The sequence below is a fragment of the Colias eurytheme genome, chromosome 22, assembly GCF_061535395.1.
Source record: "Colias eurytheme isolate Ceu_HAF_F1 chromosome 22, ilColEury1 Martin Lab GWU primary, whole genome shotgun sequence".
Classification (NCBI taxonomy): Eukaryota; Metazoa; Arthropoda; class Insecta; order Lepidoptera; family Pieridae; genus Colias; species Colias eurytheme.
This window is the reverse complement of record NC_143001.1, coordinates 132,193-148,257: the sequence shown is the minus strand read 5'-3', so window position 1 is coordinate 148,257 and position 16,065 is coordinate 132,193. Positions and strand designations below refer to the sequence as shown.

Here is a 16,065-nt window from a genome sequence, read left to right as displayed (position 1 = left end):
TTAGATGTAGATGATGTAAATCGAACTACATACAATTATCTTAGTATACCATAATCAAAATCATATCATAAATCAGGAAAAGGTGCATCTATATGTTTGGAAATGTAAATTTAATGCTTTTTCAGTTAAATACTACTACTTATTCATACTCTGATTGGGTGAAAATATAGGATATATAAATCTATAAACCGCATTGCTCCTATCGCGTAACCCAATACAAGCGAGTTTCTTTCAAAAGCTCTATCTATATTAAAATGTAAATTCATATTAGCAACAATACAATACAAAGCTAATAGCAAACAAAATATATTCCCACATTGTAATGATATCTGATTAGCCATCACAGATCACAAAGCACCACGTGGCAGGCATTGTGCGTGGTGACTATTTAGTATTAGTTATTGTGCGTTTTGTTCGGGAGCGGGCAGAGTAGGTATACGTCGTAACCAATGTTATGTTGGTAATTGAGTCGTTTTTGTGGTTAATCATAATAATAGTGGTTGTGTGTGAAAAGCTTGTAGGTGGTAATTAAGAAAATGCGGATATAAAACTCTGAGATGTGGTCTTGATCACAGAACTGTCTTGATAATATCTAGTGAATTAATTCGATTGAATCTGTAAATTCTAGTGCAATTTATTAATGTAATGGATCCTTGTTAGTCCTAAATAAAGAATTTATTTATTTTTTTATTTATTAATAGATAATCATTACTTTATTATTTAGGAAGTGTACCTAAATATACCGAAGTTGGTAGGAAATAGGAATAAGTGATAAGTGAGGTGTTCCGAGACTCTAAAGCCATGATTTTACCCGCATTGCTATGCTAGTACTTACTACGGTAACGTAATGATATACAATCTATAGCCTTCCACGGTAAATGTGCTATCTAAAACGATTTTTTCAAATCGGACAAGTTCCTAGTTCCTGAGATAAAAGCATTCAACCAAACAAACACTCTTCAGCTTCACAATATATTAAGAATTGAACAATCTAAGATTCAACCCACCCCAAGTGCATTACAATATAAAAGTCCTTATATTTAACGTCTATAAGGTCGTGAGCACACTGTTTGCGCGCACTTAATATCGCGCTATTTGCCCGCCAGTCGCTCGTGTGCGCGCGCCTTATTTGCCCCAAATGCCTGTTTACACGCGCCTCTTGCCTCTTGGCTCTAACATGACCGAGTATATTAATTTTGTGCAAGTTCACGGGGTTAAGGAGTTTTTAATTTGGGGGAGATTGATTTGATTTAGGATGTGAATTTTGTTACTTTGTAGTTAGTATACGATTTGTAGATCTAGATTCATACACAGCCTAATGAAGAGTAAAATATTTTGTAACCATTACCCACTTAGTAAATTTATGTTAATTGTAAAGAGTAGAGTAAAAAGTTGAAAATACATAGTAAATAGTAATGTTCAAAGGAACTTTAACTATGTAGAAGTCAGTGGAAAATGCTGGTCATTGATTTCTGTAGTAGTAAAAATAATCTTAATCTTAATGATTAAAATCAAATCAATATCAAATACAAAATCTCCTACAAGAGAATGTTGGAAAAGGAACAATTTAAAAAATAAACGTTATCAATGGTTTAATCGACAAAGTTTCACTTAAGTACGTAATAAAGCAATTTATAAAGTTTGACACAAAAAGAAAAACAATGTAAAACAGTAATTAAAGGGAAAAGTAAACAAAAGGAATTGATTGGAAAAAGTTAGAACAAACAGCGCGTTCGTTAGCTCGTATTGTGCTGAATTGTGTGGGTTCCATGTGTATTTTTGTCTATTTTTTGATGATATTAAAAAGAAGATTTTATTTTTTATGTGTTTTCCTATATCTAGGGAATAGATGATACTGTTAGGTAATGTTGAGCCTAATTTAAAATTTCCTAGCTCTGCTTCAATTAAGGGTTATTTAAACGGTTCAAAGATAATATTTTTATTTTTTAGATATTTGCTTATTTCATATTTGTGATCATCTTTCATATTAGATTTCCACATTCTTAAAATATAATGTAAGCAGATACTTACTTCGTTATCAGAATTTACTGTAAATAATATAATGAATCCCATACGAAATGTTCAGCCCTGAAATATCTACGGAACCCTTCAACTCGCAAGCTGTCCCCTAAACTAATTACTGACACAAGCGACTCAACTCTATTAAGCACTTTTATGAACTCCACCTTTCTCTGTATATTTTGGAAGGTGTGAAAATTCTATTGTGAATAGAATTTTTTTAGGCGTAATGAAAAAAAAAATTGGTTGTCTGTAAAGTCGGTTTACTGACGATAGTTGAACGTGACAACGTCCGATTGTGCTTCTAGTATGTCGCTCGTTCCGCGATCTCGCTTGCACTCCAAGCCTTACATGGAACGCCTCAGAGTGAGGTAACGCCGCATGAGTCATGTTTTTTCGTGCGTGCAGCCGGCTCTATCGAATTATAAGACGTTGTCACGTCAATATGTATTGTTGGATTTTCGCTTTACCTACCTAGGTAGTTAGTTACGTACGGACCTATTCTGTCTATAAGGTAAAGTGGGATATTAAATAGTTAAATACTATAAAAATCGTCAAAGCATTTAAAATTTAAATTATTAATAAACAAAAAGTGTTTAATAATAATTATTTACAATAACTCAACACTTCATGCAAATATGGTTTATTTCGCACTTGACACACAATATAACCAAAAACCAAAAACCAATTTTTCAAAGGATTATTTATCCACACTTCACGCCTAATAGCTTTTAAATATCCTTTTAATGAATCAAATGTAACTAAGCAAATTAAACCTTAAGTATACGAAATAGAATCCACATTAACTTGCCCACAAAACGAGGATATCACCATTAGGAACTTAATTGAACGAAATAAGAACTGAAAACGTTCGCCGTAAAAATCTATCAAGAGTTAACTGTAATCGAATAAGAACTCTATCTCATTGTGTTACGATTTCAATTTAGTTAACAATCTATGGCGCTTACAACCTTTCGGGCCGCATTATCATTAAACGGTTTGAAGATAAATTGAAATCAAGAGATGAGCGTAACATTACAATCAATTTTGAATCTTATTCCAAGGCGCTACAGTTTAGATTTTTCATTAACAATCGCAATAACAGTATTCTATAGATCGTCGAGTGTAGTTTATATAAAATTAAGCGTTATCTCGTAGTAATAAAGTCAATTATTGTTTGCGAGTGGTCGTTAAGGGGACGCTATGTTTGCGAGAGTTAATTTAGTTGCAGATTAATTCAGTTTGATTGATGTTTTTGTGCTTTTGATGAGGTCGCCAGTTTATTGCCGACTAATTGCGCTTCCCGAGTTCTTTTGGCTAATAAATGTATGGTTTAAAATTTATTTACATGATTTTATGTGATACAGTTTGAAACTTTTAAATCTTATGTTACGTAGTTTAATCCTTGCGTAGAATAGACGTGTGTCCCGGCTTCACCCGAGTTTATGTTTATCGGTATAATTGTAGATTATATTATTGTTATAATTAATGCAGAATTTTTAATTTTAAATATTCGCCCGTTCGTCGTTCAATTCTATAATATTGCAGACAAAAAAATAATTAAGTAAACAGATTTTTGGAATACTAAAAAATTAAAATGTATAATATGTCGAGAAAGCTGCCTTATTTTAAAAATTAACAGTTGCAATGTAGCAATCATGTTTTAAATATTATTTTGCTTAGGCAAAGCAGTAACAAACATAAAAGTAAGATGTTTGTTTGTTTATACAATGGGACCTATTATTATTTTTTCGCTTCGTCAAAATTAATAGGCACATCAAATACAATCGCAAGTCATTATTAAAGGTAACATCAGGAGCAGACGTAACAAACCCCATCAGAACCAGATCATTGTGCCCTCCCCTTAAGAAACGAGCAAATTAGCTTTCACTCAATACAAACACGACCCTAACTTGCAAAGAATACAGTCCAAATTTAAGTAACCTTTCCCTTTATATAGGTTCTTTTGTGTTTAACGAGTTGGCTAACTTTTGGTCCAAAGCTGCATCTAAGATGGCGATGATCGTGTATCTCGCTCGCTCGTATGGGTAGAGTGGTGTTGTCTCGCGCGTTTTCTTAAAAGAAGTTGTTTGTAAAGGGGAGGGGATTTGTAAATAAAGGTATTGTGGATCGATGGCTGACTGGCGTCATTGGCGTGCTCGAATACTTTACACGTTTCGGCTCTCATCTTGTTACTTTGTTACGTAACTTTGTGCGTCACTTTTTGTATTGATAACTGAAAGATTTTGGTTGAAATTACTGATTTTGATTGGCTGAAGGTAATTGGAAATTAATAAAAGTTTAAGCTGGTTAATAAATTATTAAATTATGTAAGTTAGTATATAAATATAAAACATTAATGCCTGGTGGCATCCCAGGTGCAACTGTTTCAAAATAAGTAAAATAAATAAAATTACATCAGCAGGTATAACAAAAACTTTATTTTCAACACCACGCGTAGTATTTAAAATCTAGTTACAAATTACAATAAAAGCTATCTAGTGCACTAATAACATAGTAAACTGTAAACAACGTATATAGGTACTTTAGATCATAGACTAAGTATATCATAGAATAAACTATAGACTTTATGGCTAGCGGCTGGCTATTGGTCGCCGTAATGTGATTAGGTACGGACGCCCACAACACATCTTTTGTATAACTATAGTTTATAGACGCTATAATAGGATAGTTTATAATCTAGCAGCTACTATTGTTCTAAAATCTTATATTTATCGGACGTAATTAGCTTATCAGTCATCAAAATCAGTACAGATTTATTTTGTTATTGTGTCTGTCTGTCTATTCGTTCTGAAATATTAAGATTACCTATTATATTGATTTGATTAATTAATAATTATTAATTTCCTTACTGCCTATAGAGGCATATTTATTGCAGGTGTTTACAAAACATCATGATTCAGAAGACAAAACAAACAATATAGTTTAATAATTTGCAAGCCTTCCAAAATAAGCACAATAAATTCTTACAAAATGAAAAAATAAAGAACTGAATATTACCAATAACTCTACCATTTAAACCCCATACTATATCGAAGTTTTATTGTCCCGTCCGTGTCCCGTCAGACATGTCACGTGACACAAAAAGATACGTGACAGCGGTCAAGCCAGACTATAGTTTTATTGTAAACTCTTTTTGTACATGTGTAACCGCCTTATGTATAGGATTTTTTATTTTCTTACTAGCTCGGCTGTATCCGGGTAGTTTTGTCAGTTTAGATTTTTTTAGTTATACCTAGGCACAGATACCTACACACACAGTAGAGCAACAAATGTTAAATTCGAAAGAATTTAACATTTGATCATCAGTTCTTGAATCATTCTTACATTGTAAAGTAAATAATATGCAACCACTTTCTCCTGTTCATAACACAATATGTATTAGGAAATAATATTGTAATACTGTGACAATATCGTCAATAGAAATATACACAAGTGGGTAAATTGTTCTTTTCGATGTTACTTATTGCTATTACGCCAAGCTAAAGTTGTGTTTAGCTCATCCTGAGCTATTAAAGAGAGGAAATGCGGTTGGATATAATTTTGAAAATTGAGTAGGTAAGTAGGTATTTAAAAAACTATCGCGGTGTATAATTTTTTTTTAAAGTGAAACTTTTATTACATCGTCTCAAACTTTTTGGTCTGTGTAGCGCATGTCGCGTGACGGTCGGCTGCCGAGTAGGTATAAAGCAGTGTTCGGAACCGTTCGAACAGTTTCACTTTTACCGTGGTTTCATAAAACCACCTAAAACCACACAACATTTTTTGCTAACCACAGCGTCTTGACAAAATTATGCAGAAACAATTACATACCTTATTCATATTTAATTTACCAAAAATTTAATGTTAAATAACAAAAGGCATCAGCGTATCTAAGTAACAAATATTCTAAGTGACGTATGTGCATTATATCCAATATCTAAGGATGTCTCGAAATGATTTGAGCGGAAATCATACTTCCTGCCGTGAGACGCTTCCACTTTACATTTCCGTATCCTAAGAATATGTATTTGTATGTCTGTCTCTCAATAATCTGAAAACGTCTGTATAGATTTGAATAAAACTTGTCCCAGTAAATTTAAAATTTGGATTAATAACTATTAACTCAATCATATTTTTAAAAGCCTACATTTAATATTAATTTAAATTATATGCTTTTAACTAGGTTGTATTCGTGACGTTCAATTGTAAACTATTCTTAAGGGACCGTGAGTTTCGTGTGTTCTAAACGTCGACAAACAAACTGACATGTAGAGCTAACGACTTGTTGTCACCAGATAGCACTTACCCAGTCATTTGGGACCGTTTCACACGATTCAATTTGTCTGGACGGACTTTTGGTTTGATAGACGTATACCTACAGAACGGTGTTTGGTAGGTAGGCGCATTATTTAAATATATTTACATCGATTAGGTATAGATTTTTGTATTACGTCGTGTTTATTTGATGCATTGAGCCTTTTGAGTTTTATTTTGTTTAACCAACTTTGTTAATTTATAAGTCCTCGTTTGAACGTTCTTGAAATTTCAGTGAAAGTTCAAGAAAAAAGGCACGAAGACAATCGTCTTGTTTTTCCTTACTACGTCGTAGGTACCTACTTGAGATAGAGTTAGCTCTATCTGAAATAAATAAAATAGTTATGAACGCAAACTTTTCATAAAAAATGAATTCAAATGTTGTACGAGATAATAATATAACAACAGCATCACAAATATAATTTGCTCACAATCTAACCTCAAAAGCAATTACCCCGCTTGCAATCAGCGTCAACGCGTTTACAACAACACATGTTAAAAGCGAAGTCAATTTGTTACACAATTAGCGCTAAAAGACTTCGCCAGAAGAGAATAACTCAATTATGTTCAATCCTATAACAAATACGTAGGAACACGACGCTTCGACCAATCACGGCGCGGCGCAAATTGAAATCTGACAGATGTCATATCCCGCCGCCATTGTTGTTTTTTATCTGTGACAGTTGGCGCGGGCGGGTTGAGTATTTTGCTTTTATTGTGACGTTTTTATTCAATCAATGCGTAATAAGAATGTAACTAGAGTCCGGAACCCCGCAGCTCCGCGGGCTTGATTGCAATTGTTTGGAAATGTTCATTGATTTGGTTTCATGTTTATTTATATTTTAGGAAGGTTATCATACAACTTCAAGGGCAGATTTTGTCCGAACTAATTGTACTATAAATCGTTTGTTTCTTCGCTACATTTCCCGTATAAAGGGCCTAAAGAATCGCGTGCCGCGGCCGCTTATTACAGCTACGACTATACGCGCAGTTACCAACATTTTATTATTATTAATTACCAAAACAGGCTTATTTGTTGACGTTTGTTCAGTTATAATTAGATTTCCGAACAGATCGCCTGAGCACGAAAACAAGCATTCAATTTGTGCGTGATTTTATTTTACTGTTGTGTAAATTTTAATTGCTCCGAAGTATGTAGGTTATGTAGCTTAATTATTTTGGTAATTGCGTTTTAGGTTAGATTAAAGATAGCATTAAAGTTTATTATTTGAGCACTTTTATAGTTATATTAGGTTATGTTTTACTTATCTGTAAATAGTTACGGAATAACGGTTATATCTACACTAATATTATAAAGAGGAAAACTTTGTTTGTTTGTTTGTTTGATTGATTGTAATGAATAGGCTCATAAACTACTGGACCGATTTTAAAAATTCTTTCACCATTTGAAAGCTACATTATCCACGGACCACGAGTAATATATAGGCTATATATTATCACGCTAAGACCAACAGGAGCGGAGCCACGCGGGTGAAACCGCGCGGCACAGCTATTAATCTCGCTATTAATCTATGTACTTGTAAACATGAAAAATAATGTAGGCACAATAGGTAGTGAACTAGTGACTTAGGTACATACCATACTGTATTTGATAGCTAATGTTTAAAATCTTACAATCCATCAAAACAGTCATCTTCGTTCATAATTACACATTTTTTTTACAAATTATCTAGGTATATATACCTAGGGTAAAAGTGGGATAGATGCCGCACTAGGATAGATGCCCCATTTTCCAAAAACCTCACTTCCCAGAGTCCTGACTACGAATTAATGATTTAAATAGGAGCTCATATCACCCCGAACCTCGTGTACGCATGAGCTGTTGTTTGGTGAAGACGTGTTTCGCTAGTGCGTGTTATAATATCGGCGGCGAACTTCACGAACACGTTAAAATTTAAAAAGGTTGATATTTGCCTTTGCATAACTTTATAAGTATTAATAAATTTCACTATATTTCTTATTATGTCTATACACTGGTTCAGTAAGTACAAATCTAAGTAAAAATAGTGGCTCTTTTGTTTTTATTTAATAAAAAAAAATACTGGGGCAGCTATCCTTATCAAAGAGTATAGTTGCCCCTTTTTTTTCGAGGGATAGATGCCCTTAGGGGCCTCTAAGGGCATCTATCCCTCAATACATATGTACATGTTATTATCGATAATCACAGGTACTGTTTATATTTTTACCTGATTGCGTCAGAGGTTTTCTCTATGTTAACCGATTTTACTCGTTTAATTTGCTTTTTTTGTTATGTTTACTTACTTATTAATGATCTGCCCTTATACTGATTGTAGGAGAACCACACCACGAAAATACAAACGAAATGAAGGAGGGCGAGCGCAAGTATATTCTTGGACAACAGAACAACTATGTGAACATGACATTTGCTGGTTTATCATATAAATTTTATTAGATTTCGCGTTTATAGAGTATGTAAGGCATCTATCCCACTCTGCAGGCATCTATCCTCCTTAGTATTTTCATGGTGGGGCAACTATCCAACTAGGTAGGCATCTATCCTCAAAAAAGGTGTTCTAAAAAAATATTTATTACACATTATCTATAAATGATAGGATAAAAAATATATATAGTAATTCAAAACAGATAATTAACCTAGCTATATTCATACAAAGTGTTCGTATAAGATTCATGTTTTTAAAATTATGAGGCTATTTCAAAAAGTGGGGCATCTATCCCACTTTTACCCTACTCTAAAAGCTTACAGGGGCGTAAAGCCTCTGGCTTTACTTTCACAATTACTTTATAATCGGGTTTCATACATTAATTCTTAATCCCTTAGCACTATGTGATAAATAATAGTCTCGCTATAAAACAACACATAAAATGGCAGAAATCAGAAAGCGTCATGTGTTACGAGTAGCGACGGTGTCGGGTCGGGACGTCGGCTGGTGTCTCGCCACACTCACTAAATTCATATTAAACCATATTACATTATATGGATAAGAAGAAGAAGCTTTTATAAAATATCTAGTAATTTTGAATACCTCTATTTTACCCTTTAAGTTTAGTTTCGCGTGTAATTTCACGTAGGTATTATAATTCAGAGATAAAGTCATCCGTGAAAAAACTAAATTACAGATCTAACATTTCTTCCTAAACATTGAGTACAATTGAAAAATTAATTATACGATATATTACGCTGCATTTTAACATCTTCTTCAAACTGAAATTCACGAATTATTTACAAAGCAACTTTAAATAAAGCAAATTTCATTATAATGCTATTGGCTCACTAGCCAATAGCATTATAATGAAAGCAAATTGTGTTTGCTGTTCCATTCTTTATTTCCACGAAAATTTAACATTATACGAAAAGCAATAAGTATCTCAATATATTATCATAACAGTAAACAACAATCTGCATGATACGATGTACCTACCTATCGTCAATACGACGTGAGCGCTAATATGTTTGACGAAACCTCGCGACCCGCATGTAACCGACTCCGCACGAGTCACGCAAACTATGAATTTTTACCTTCACCCCATGAATATATCATTTGACACTAGAATTTGACACCGCATAACCATCCAACCGAATTTAAACCGTAACAAATACGTGTAAAGATCAAATTGCAACACCCCATAGTTATAGGGTAAAGTACACTATAACAGCACATTTAAATGATTGAGTTCGCGTTCACCGTATTCCAAGTTTTGTTGTGTCTAGTCTCAAACTGTTTGACGTGTTTGTTCGCTGATTTATCGGTTCAACCGCCGGTTTTATGGCTGAGGGTAAACTTTGATAGTAATAGGCTAATAGATGGCGCATCAATTATCGTCGACCTGCTGCGAGTCACTTCATTAATCTGTCGAGTTATATCGTTTTTATTTTTGGAAGTTTGTAAAGTTTTACTGTTTATGACGACAGTTTGAATGTTTCGGTTCTTTGTTCGGGTGTAATGGGATATTGTTTAGAATAACTGCTAGCTGTTACATGCGACGGCGTTTGTATTTAGATTATTTCATCCATATAGAGCTCTCCTGATTTTCAAACTACTCTTGTGTCTATCAAATTAAGTAATTTGGATATCTAATTAGTTATAGGTATCATAGACAAATATAACCTCACTATTATATGTTTCATTACATAAAATGATAAAATGATTAATCCTATGCAGTCTTCTTTAATTGCAGTAGATATAGATTTTTATTACTGATTATAATTCTAATCCCACCACTTGAATTCCAGGTCTGGTTCCAAAACCGTCGCGCCAAGTGGAGACGCCAGGAGAAGATGGAAGCAGCTCGCCTGGGCCTCTCGGAGTACGGCTGTGCCCCGCCGCGGCTGTCTGCTCTCGGCCTGCCGGTCGACCCCTGGCTCGCTCCACCGCTGCTTACTGCTTTACCCGGTATGTATAACATGTAGAGTGGAAATTATATCGATTAAATTAGTTATAAAAAATGCATCCAAGTCTACTTCGGATTTGAAATGTAAGAATTTATTAAGTACATGTAAGAAATTGACATTCTATGTTATCATTACAGAACGAATTAATAAAATATAATGTTTTAACCTACTTTACACCTAATCAAAATAACATGAAATATAACATGTATAAATGATTGTGAACTATAATATTATAAACGCGACAGGTTGTAACAATGTATGCATGTATGTAAGTTACTTTTTGACGATACAACAACTGAAATAAACATAAGCTATGAAATACTTGCTTTTGCTCACGGATTTATCCGCAAATCATTAAAGACAACTAGGTATGATAGATTACAGCTGCATTTTAAATATCTATACTAATTTTGAACATCTCTTTTCCAGGTTTCCTAAGTCATCCCCCCTCGGGCTACCCGAGTTACCTCACTCCCCCCGCACCAGTGACCCCCGCGCCCGCGCCCCCCGACCCGCGCTCTACCTCCATAGCAGCGCTTCGGATGAAGGCCAAGGAACACGTGGAGAGCCTTAGCAAAGGTCTGCAGATGGTGTAATAGCATTAATTATAGGTTTAATCGGATCTCATTGAAAGCAAGGCATTTGTCTTGGTGATTCTTTTTAGCTTATGTTATTGAAGACGGTAATAACACAATATAAGACTTGTTTTATACATTTGGAAACTGTAGAAATTGATGGTTTTACATTGCAAAACTAGCATAAGACGCATATACTAGACATACAAATAATAATGTTTTGTTTCATATAATTTCATGACGTAGTTTTACGTATTCTATGATTAATTATTTGAGTATACCAGAGAAACGTATATTTCCTGACTGTAAGAATTGTTAAAAAATAATTTTTAATATGTTTAGTATATGAGTCCTTGTAGAATTAGGGTTGAAATAGATAACTTGCTCTTATAAACCTTATTTATATCTATGAATATGTATCATTATCATGTAGATCTTTTAGTTACTCGGCTCTGAGATTTCAAGTGACATTTTTCTTCATACAATTTTCTTTGTATAATGTTGGTTTGATTTAATGTTCATATTTCTTTTTCAGAAAACTATTAAAGCGATCAAAACGTCCAATATCTAGAAACGTCAAGTATATCGGAAAATTGAGAGAATTCTATTTTTTCACAATAAACACAATTAAAGGTTAATTTTAAATATTATTTTACTGTGACATTAATTAGTACTTTACCCTATAGGTTTCTAAATTGCTCAAGATATTATTTTTTTCGTATGTTTGTGTATAAAATGTTTAAGAATATAGAATGTGTACTGTATACTTAGGATCTTATGTACATACTGTATACTACTAGCTGTAGCTCTTGTGAATGTATACTATTAAGTCCTAGGTAGCTAAATTATTGTGTTTAGTAGAATTTTGTTGTATTCCACCCGTCTTTATGTGGATAGTTTAATTATTTCCGCCTGGCTTTCCATTTACTATCATTTATGACCTAGAAGAAAGATAATATGTTATGACGTACAATGCAAATGTAAGCAGAAAATAAGAACGTATTTCATAATATTATTCATTATCAAATTCCCAGAAACTCGTTCTATCCGTTTCAAAATAATAGATTTGCGAAAATTGTTAATGGTAAACTATTTTCTTTTTTTACAATCTTGTTACAGTACTTTTTACTTGACTGTCACAGTTTATAATGACATGACATAATCTTCTTCTTCTTATATATAAAAATGAATCGCAAAATGTGTTGGTAAGCGCATAATTCGAGAACGGCTGAACCGATTTTGATAATTCTTTTTTTATTATATTCCTTGAAGTACGAGGATGGTTTTTATGTAGAGAAAATGTAAATATGTACCACGGGCGAAGCCGGGGCGGACCGCTAGTATATTATATTAATTTAAATATTAAAATTGATTTAATGTAGATTTGCGAATAATTGAATTTATTAAATACGATGTAAATAATGTACATATCCGGTGTGTTTATTTATTAATAAATTTGCCATATTTAAAATATATAAGTTAAAGTAGAAATGTATACATATAGTACCTATATTTAGAAATAATGTTATTTTTTCCACTAATGGGATGAATATTATTTTGCATTTAAAAGAGTTATTTTAAAGTATGTGTGAAGCAGATTAATTTAATTTTATGTTATAATTATTTTGAATTATTAAGTCAATGTAAATATAAAGACATACTTTTATAAAATGAATTATGTAAGAGCCTAAATTTTGTATATTTTAGTTTATTTAGCACGTGAGTTGACAAAACTAATGTATGATCGATTAGATCATTGCCTATTTCGTTCATTTAATAGAAAAGCTACTTAAAAATTACTCATAAGTAAATATCTGATAAAAATATAATAATGGTAAAGATAAATAAATGTGTTCTTTCATACTATATGCTTTGTTTTATTCATCCCTATAATAATGTATTGTTCCAATGTTCCTACTCCATTACAGTGGGTTATACCTATTAACATACGCTATGTTGAGTATAAATTATTATTGGCAAATGACTGTATATATTATTAGTTAAAAAGCTTTTAGAACATATTCCCCTAATAATCTTTCGTCACACTCACTTATATCTATAAACATAAAGATGAGGTAAAAACATGCAGTGTACCTAAATTTGAAACAGAAAATATGTAACGTTCAATATGAACGAAGTTACATTAAAGACTTCATTTTCCTTTAATTTTACGAACTATTTACTATACAAAACAAATAAGAAAACAATAATAATATCATAAAACATACAAACAGTTCGGGTGCTACGCCGTAGCAGCGTAGCACGAAACTGATGAATGGATTCACCCGTAGAGGGTGCTACAGTTTATTTAATAAACTCAACTACGATCAATTATTGTTTTTCTCTCTCAATGTATGTATTTGTTCTCGTCGGTTAAGGTTGGCTTACATGCGGTAAATTTTTATTTAGCGATACATTTTCAGTGTACCCACTCTAAACTGACTTTTGGGACGAACTTATTTATTAATTTAAAATAACATTTATTTTGATAACAAATCCCAATTTACCTGATATTTGAATAATCTATGATTAATTACTGATGCCTAACACCGGTTGTTAATACTTCGTGAATCGTGTTGTTTAGGTATATAAATACTTACTTATAGGTACTTTAATATAAAAATTCGTCCATTATATGCATAGACTATAGAAATAGATGTTTGATTGTGACGAACATTAACGTTAATGTTTTTAAGGTATTGATATATAATATGAAGAAAGTGTTAATTAAAACACATATAACTCAAGAACGACTGAACGGATTTCAATGATTTTTCCTTTGCTATTCGACATCGCTTGAATCAGGATACCTAATGACTGTAAGTTTATTCAAATAAACATAATCTATCCCTCCATGTAGTCCCACCCTTACCACTCGTAACAAAATGAATACCGCGCGTCGTCGCACTCGATTAGCGCGCAAACGCCACATTAACATGTTATTGGACCCACACCCCCCCCCCCCTCCCCCGCACCGCCCGCACCAACACCTCACCCCCTCGCACTCCATTACAGATATGCTATGGAGGTAGTCGAGATTATGATGCGATTGTTTTGAAATTTATGAAGTAGATAAGTTGTGTTTTCTTAGTTTATGAAAGGTACTAAATGTTTTGATAGAGTTTGTTCTGCCCTAATTTCATGGTGTTTTTACTCTCCATAAGAACTTTCCTTATGTGTTACCAAAAGCTTAAAAAATATGTACCTATAGTCGCATTGGTTTAGCCTTCGTTGTGTCAACAATGTCTTTAGTGAACATTTGTAACAGTTACAGAGAATGTTACATACTGATGTAGCTCTACTTTTTCTATCCTATTAATAAGTAATTGAGAGTTGAAATGTTTCTATTTATTACTTGTTGGGCCCGAGTTAACTCAAGAATAGGTTTAACTTAAAAGTCATTTACCACTTCAACTGGGGTGAAGCCGGAACAAACGGCCAGTTTAATTTAGATTCTCTGTATGTAGATATGCAAGTAAATCCCGGGGCTAAAGTTAAGCGCTATCACCATCAGTCACCTGTTATCAGAATTATAACTCATAACTCTTGGAACTGCGTCGCGTGGTTTGTAACTTTGTTCCCGGGTTCCGTACTTGAAAACTTGATAAAAATCATGTATTTTAATTAGTTTAAACTGACATGTTTGATACAGAGTTAGGAAATGTGATTGTGGAGATAATGTGTTTGACTTTCATATTATAGAATCTGCTGAACAACTTTCTGGTCGAATCTGCTGAGCTGATTTTGATGAATTTTATTACTAGGTACACATTGCTACATTATAGTAGCATTGAAGCTGTAATAGAAAATGGACGATGAAAACTGGAAGTTATTGCGAATGATGGTGCGGACAACAGAAAGCTAGAAGGCTTACAATAAAAAAAAATCTAGCAGATAGATTAGGACCCTAGCCAGTTAAAAAAAAACAAGGTACTTTCAGCTAGGTACTTTGAGTAAAACAAGTAATTAATATTTAATTATTTAACATTCATATAGTCTTATAGGTAAACTAGATTGATAGTCCCTATTTTGAAACGTTTTCGTGTTTAGTATATCCGTCCGCGGAACCCAAAACCGAATCAAAGCAACGCGTGTAATGAGGGCGAACATTTTTAGTTAATTTGCATCAATTAGTTTAACCAAATCAACTAATTACTACTCCGCCTCTCACGATTACTGTGTGCTAAGAGCTGCTGAATTATTGCTTATTTATTTTTTAATAGTTATTGGATCGTAGAATATTAAAACAATGTCTCTTGTAAAAGATTTTATTGTCCGATGATAAGTAGTGCATCTATCTATGGTATTTCATTTTATCCAAAAAGAAAAGACTTTGACCTCATAATATTAAGTTACTACGTAATTTTGACGGAGAGAAAACTATCACTCCGTTTCAGTAACTGCAGCTGTAAAAACTTTAGGTACAGTAACTAAATGTAAGAGGACATAGATATAACCTTGAGATTAAATTGATATATTCTTTTTACGGTAGTTTCTATAGTTTTACACATCATATAGTAGGTACCTAGTTAAGCAACTATTACCTACGAGATTTTTTATTTCATTGTGTAATTAAAAAAATAAGAAAGAGATTCCGATTTAATACATATTAAAAATTTAAGAAATTGTAAAATGTAGCTTAACCTATATGTTTGTATGTAATCAACTCCTTACTCCTTAGACTCAATTTTGACCATCTTCAAACGGACAGATTTAACTCAATTTAAAATTTGTAATCATGGATCAGTGCCAATATAATAA

The 16,065-nt window shown here is 32.9% G+C and overlaps 1 protein-coding gene across 1 annotated transcript in view; it reads left to right on the top strand.

Annotated features, from left to right (window-relative positions):
• The window catches only part of LOC149898448 (retinal homeobox protein Rx2-like), a 39,290-nt gene extending 27,847 nt beyond the window's left edge, over positions 1–11,443 (top strand). Inside the window, exons 3-4 of the mRNA XM_090115124.1 lie at positions 10,571–10,730; positions 11,159–11,443. Coding sequence (XP_089971250.1) covers positions 10,571–10,730; positions 11,159–11,325 — 327 coding nt within the window. The 3' untranslated portion in view covers positions 11,326–11,443. The remainder of the gene's footprint in view (positions 1–10,570; positions 10,731–11,158) is intronic.
• The last annotated feature ends 4,622 nt before the right edge of the window (positions 11,444–16,065 follow it).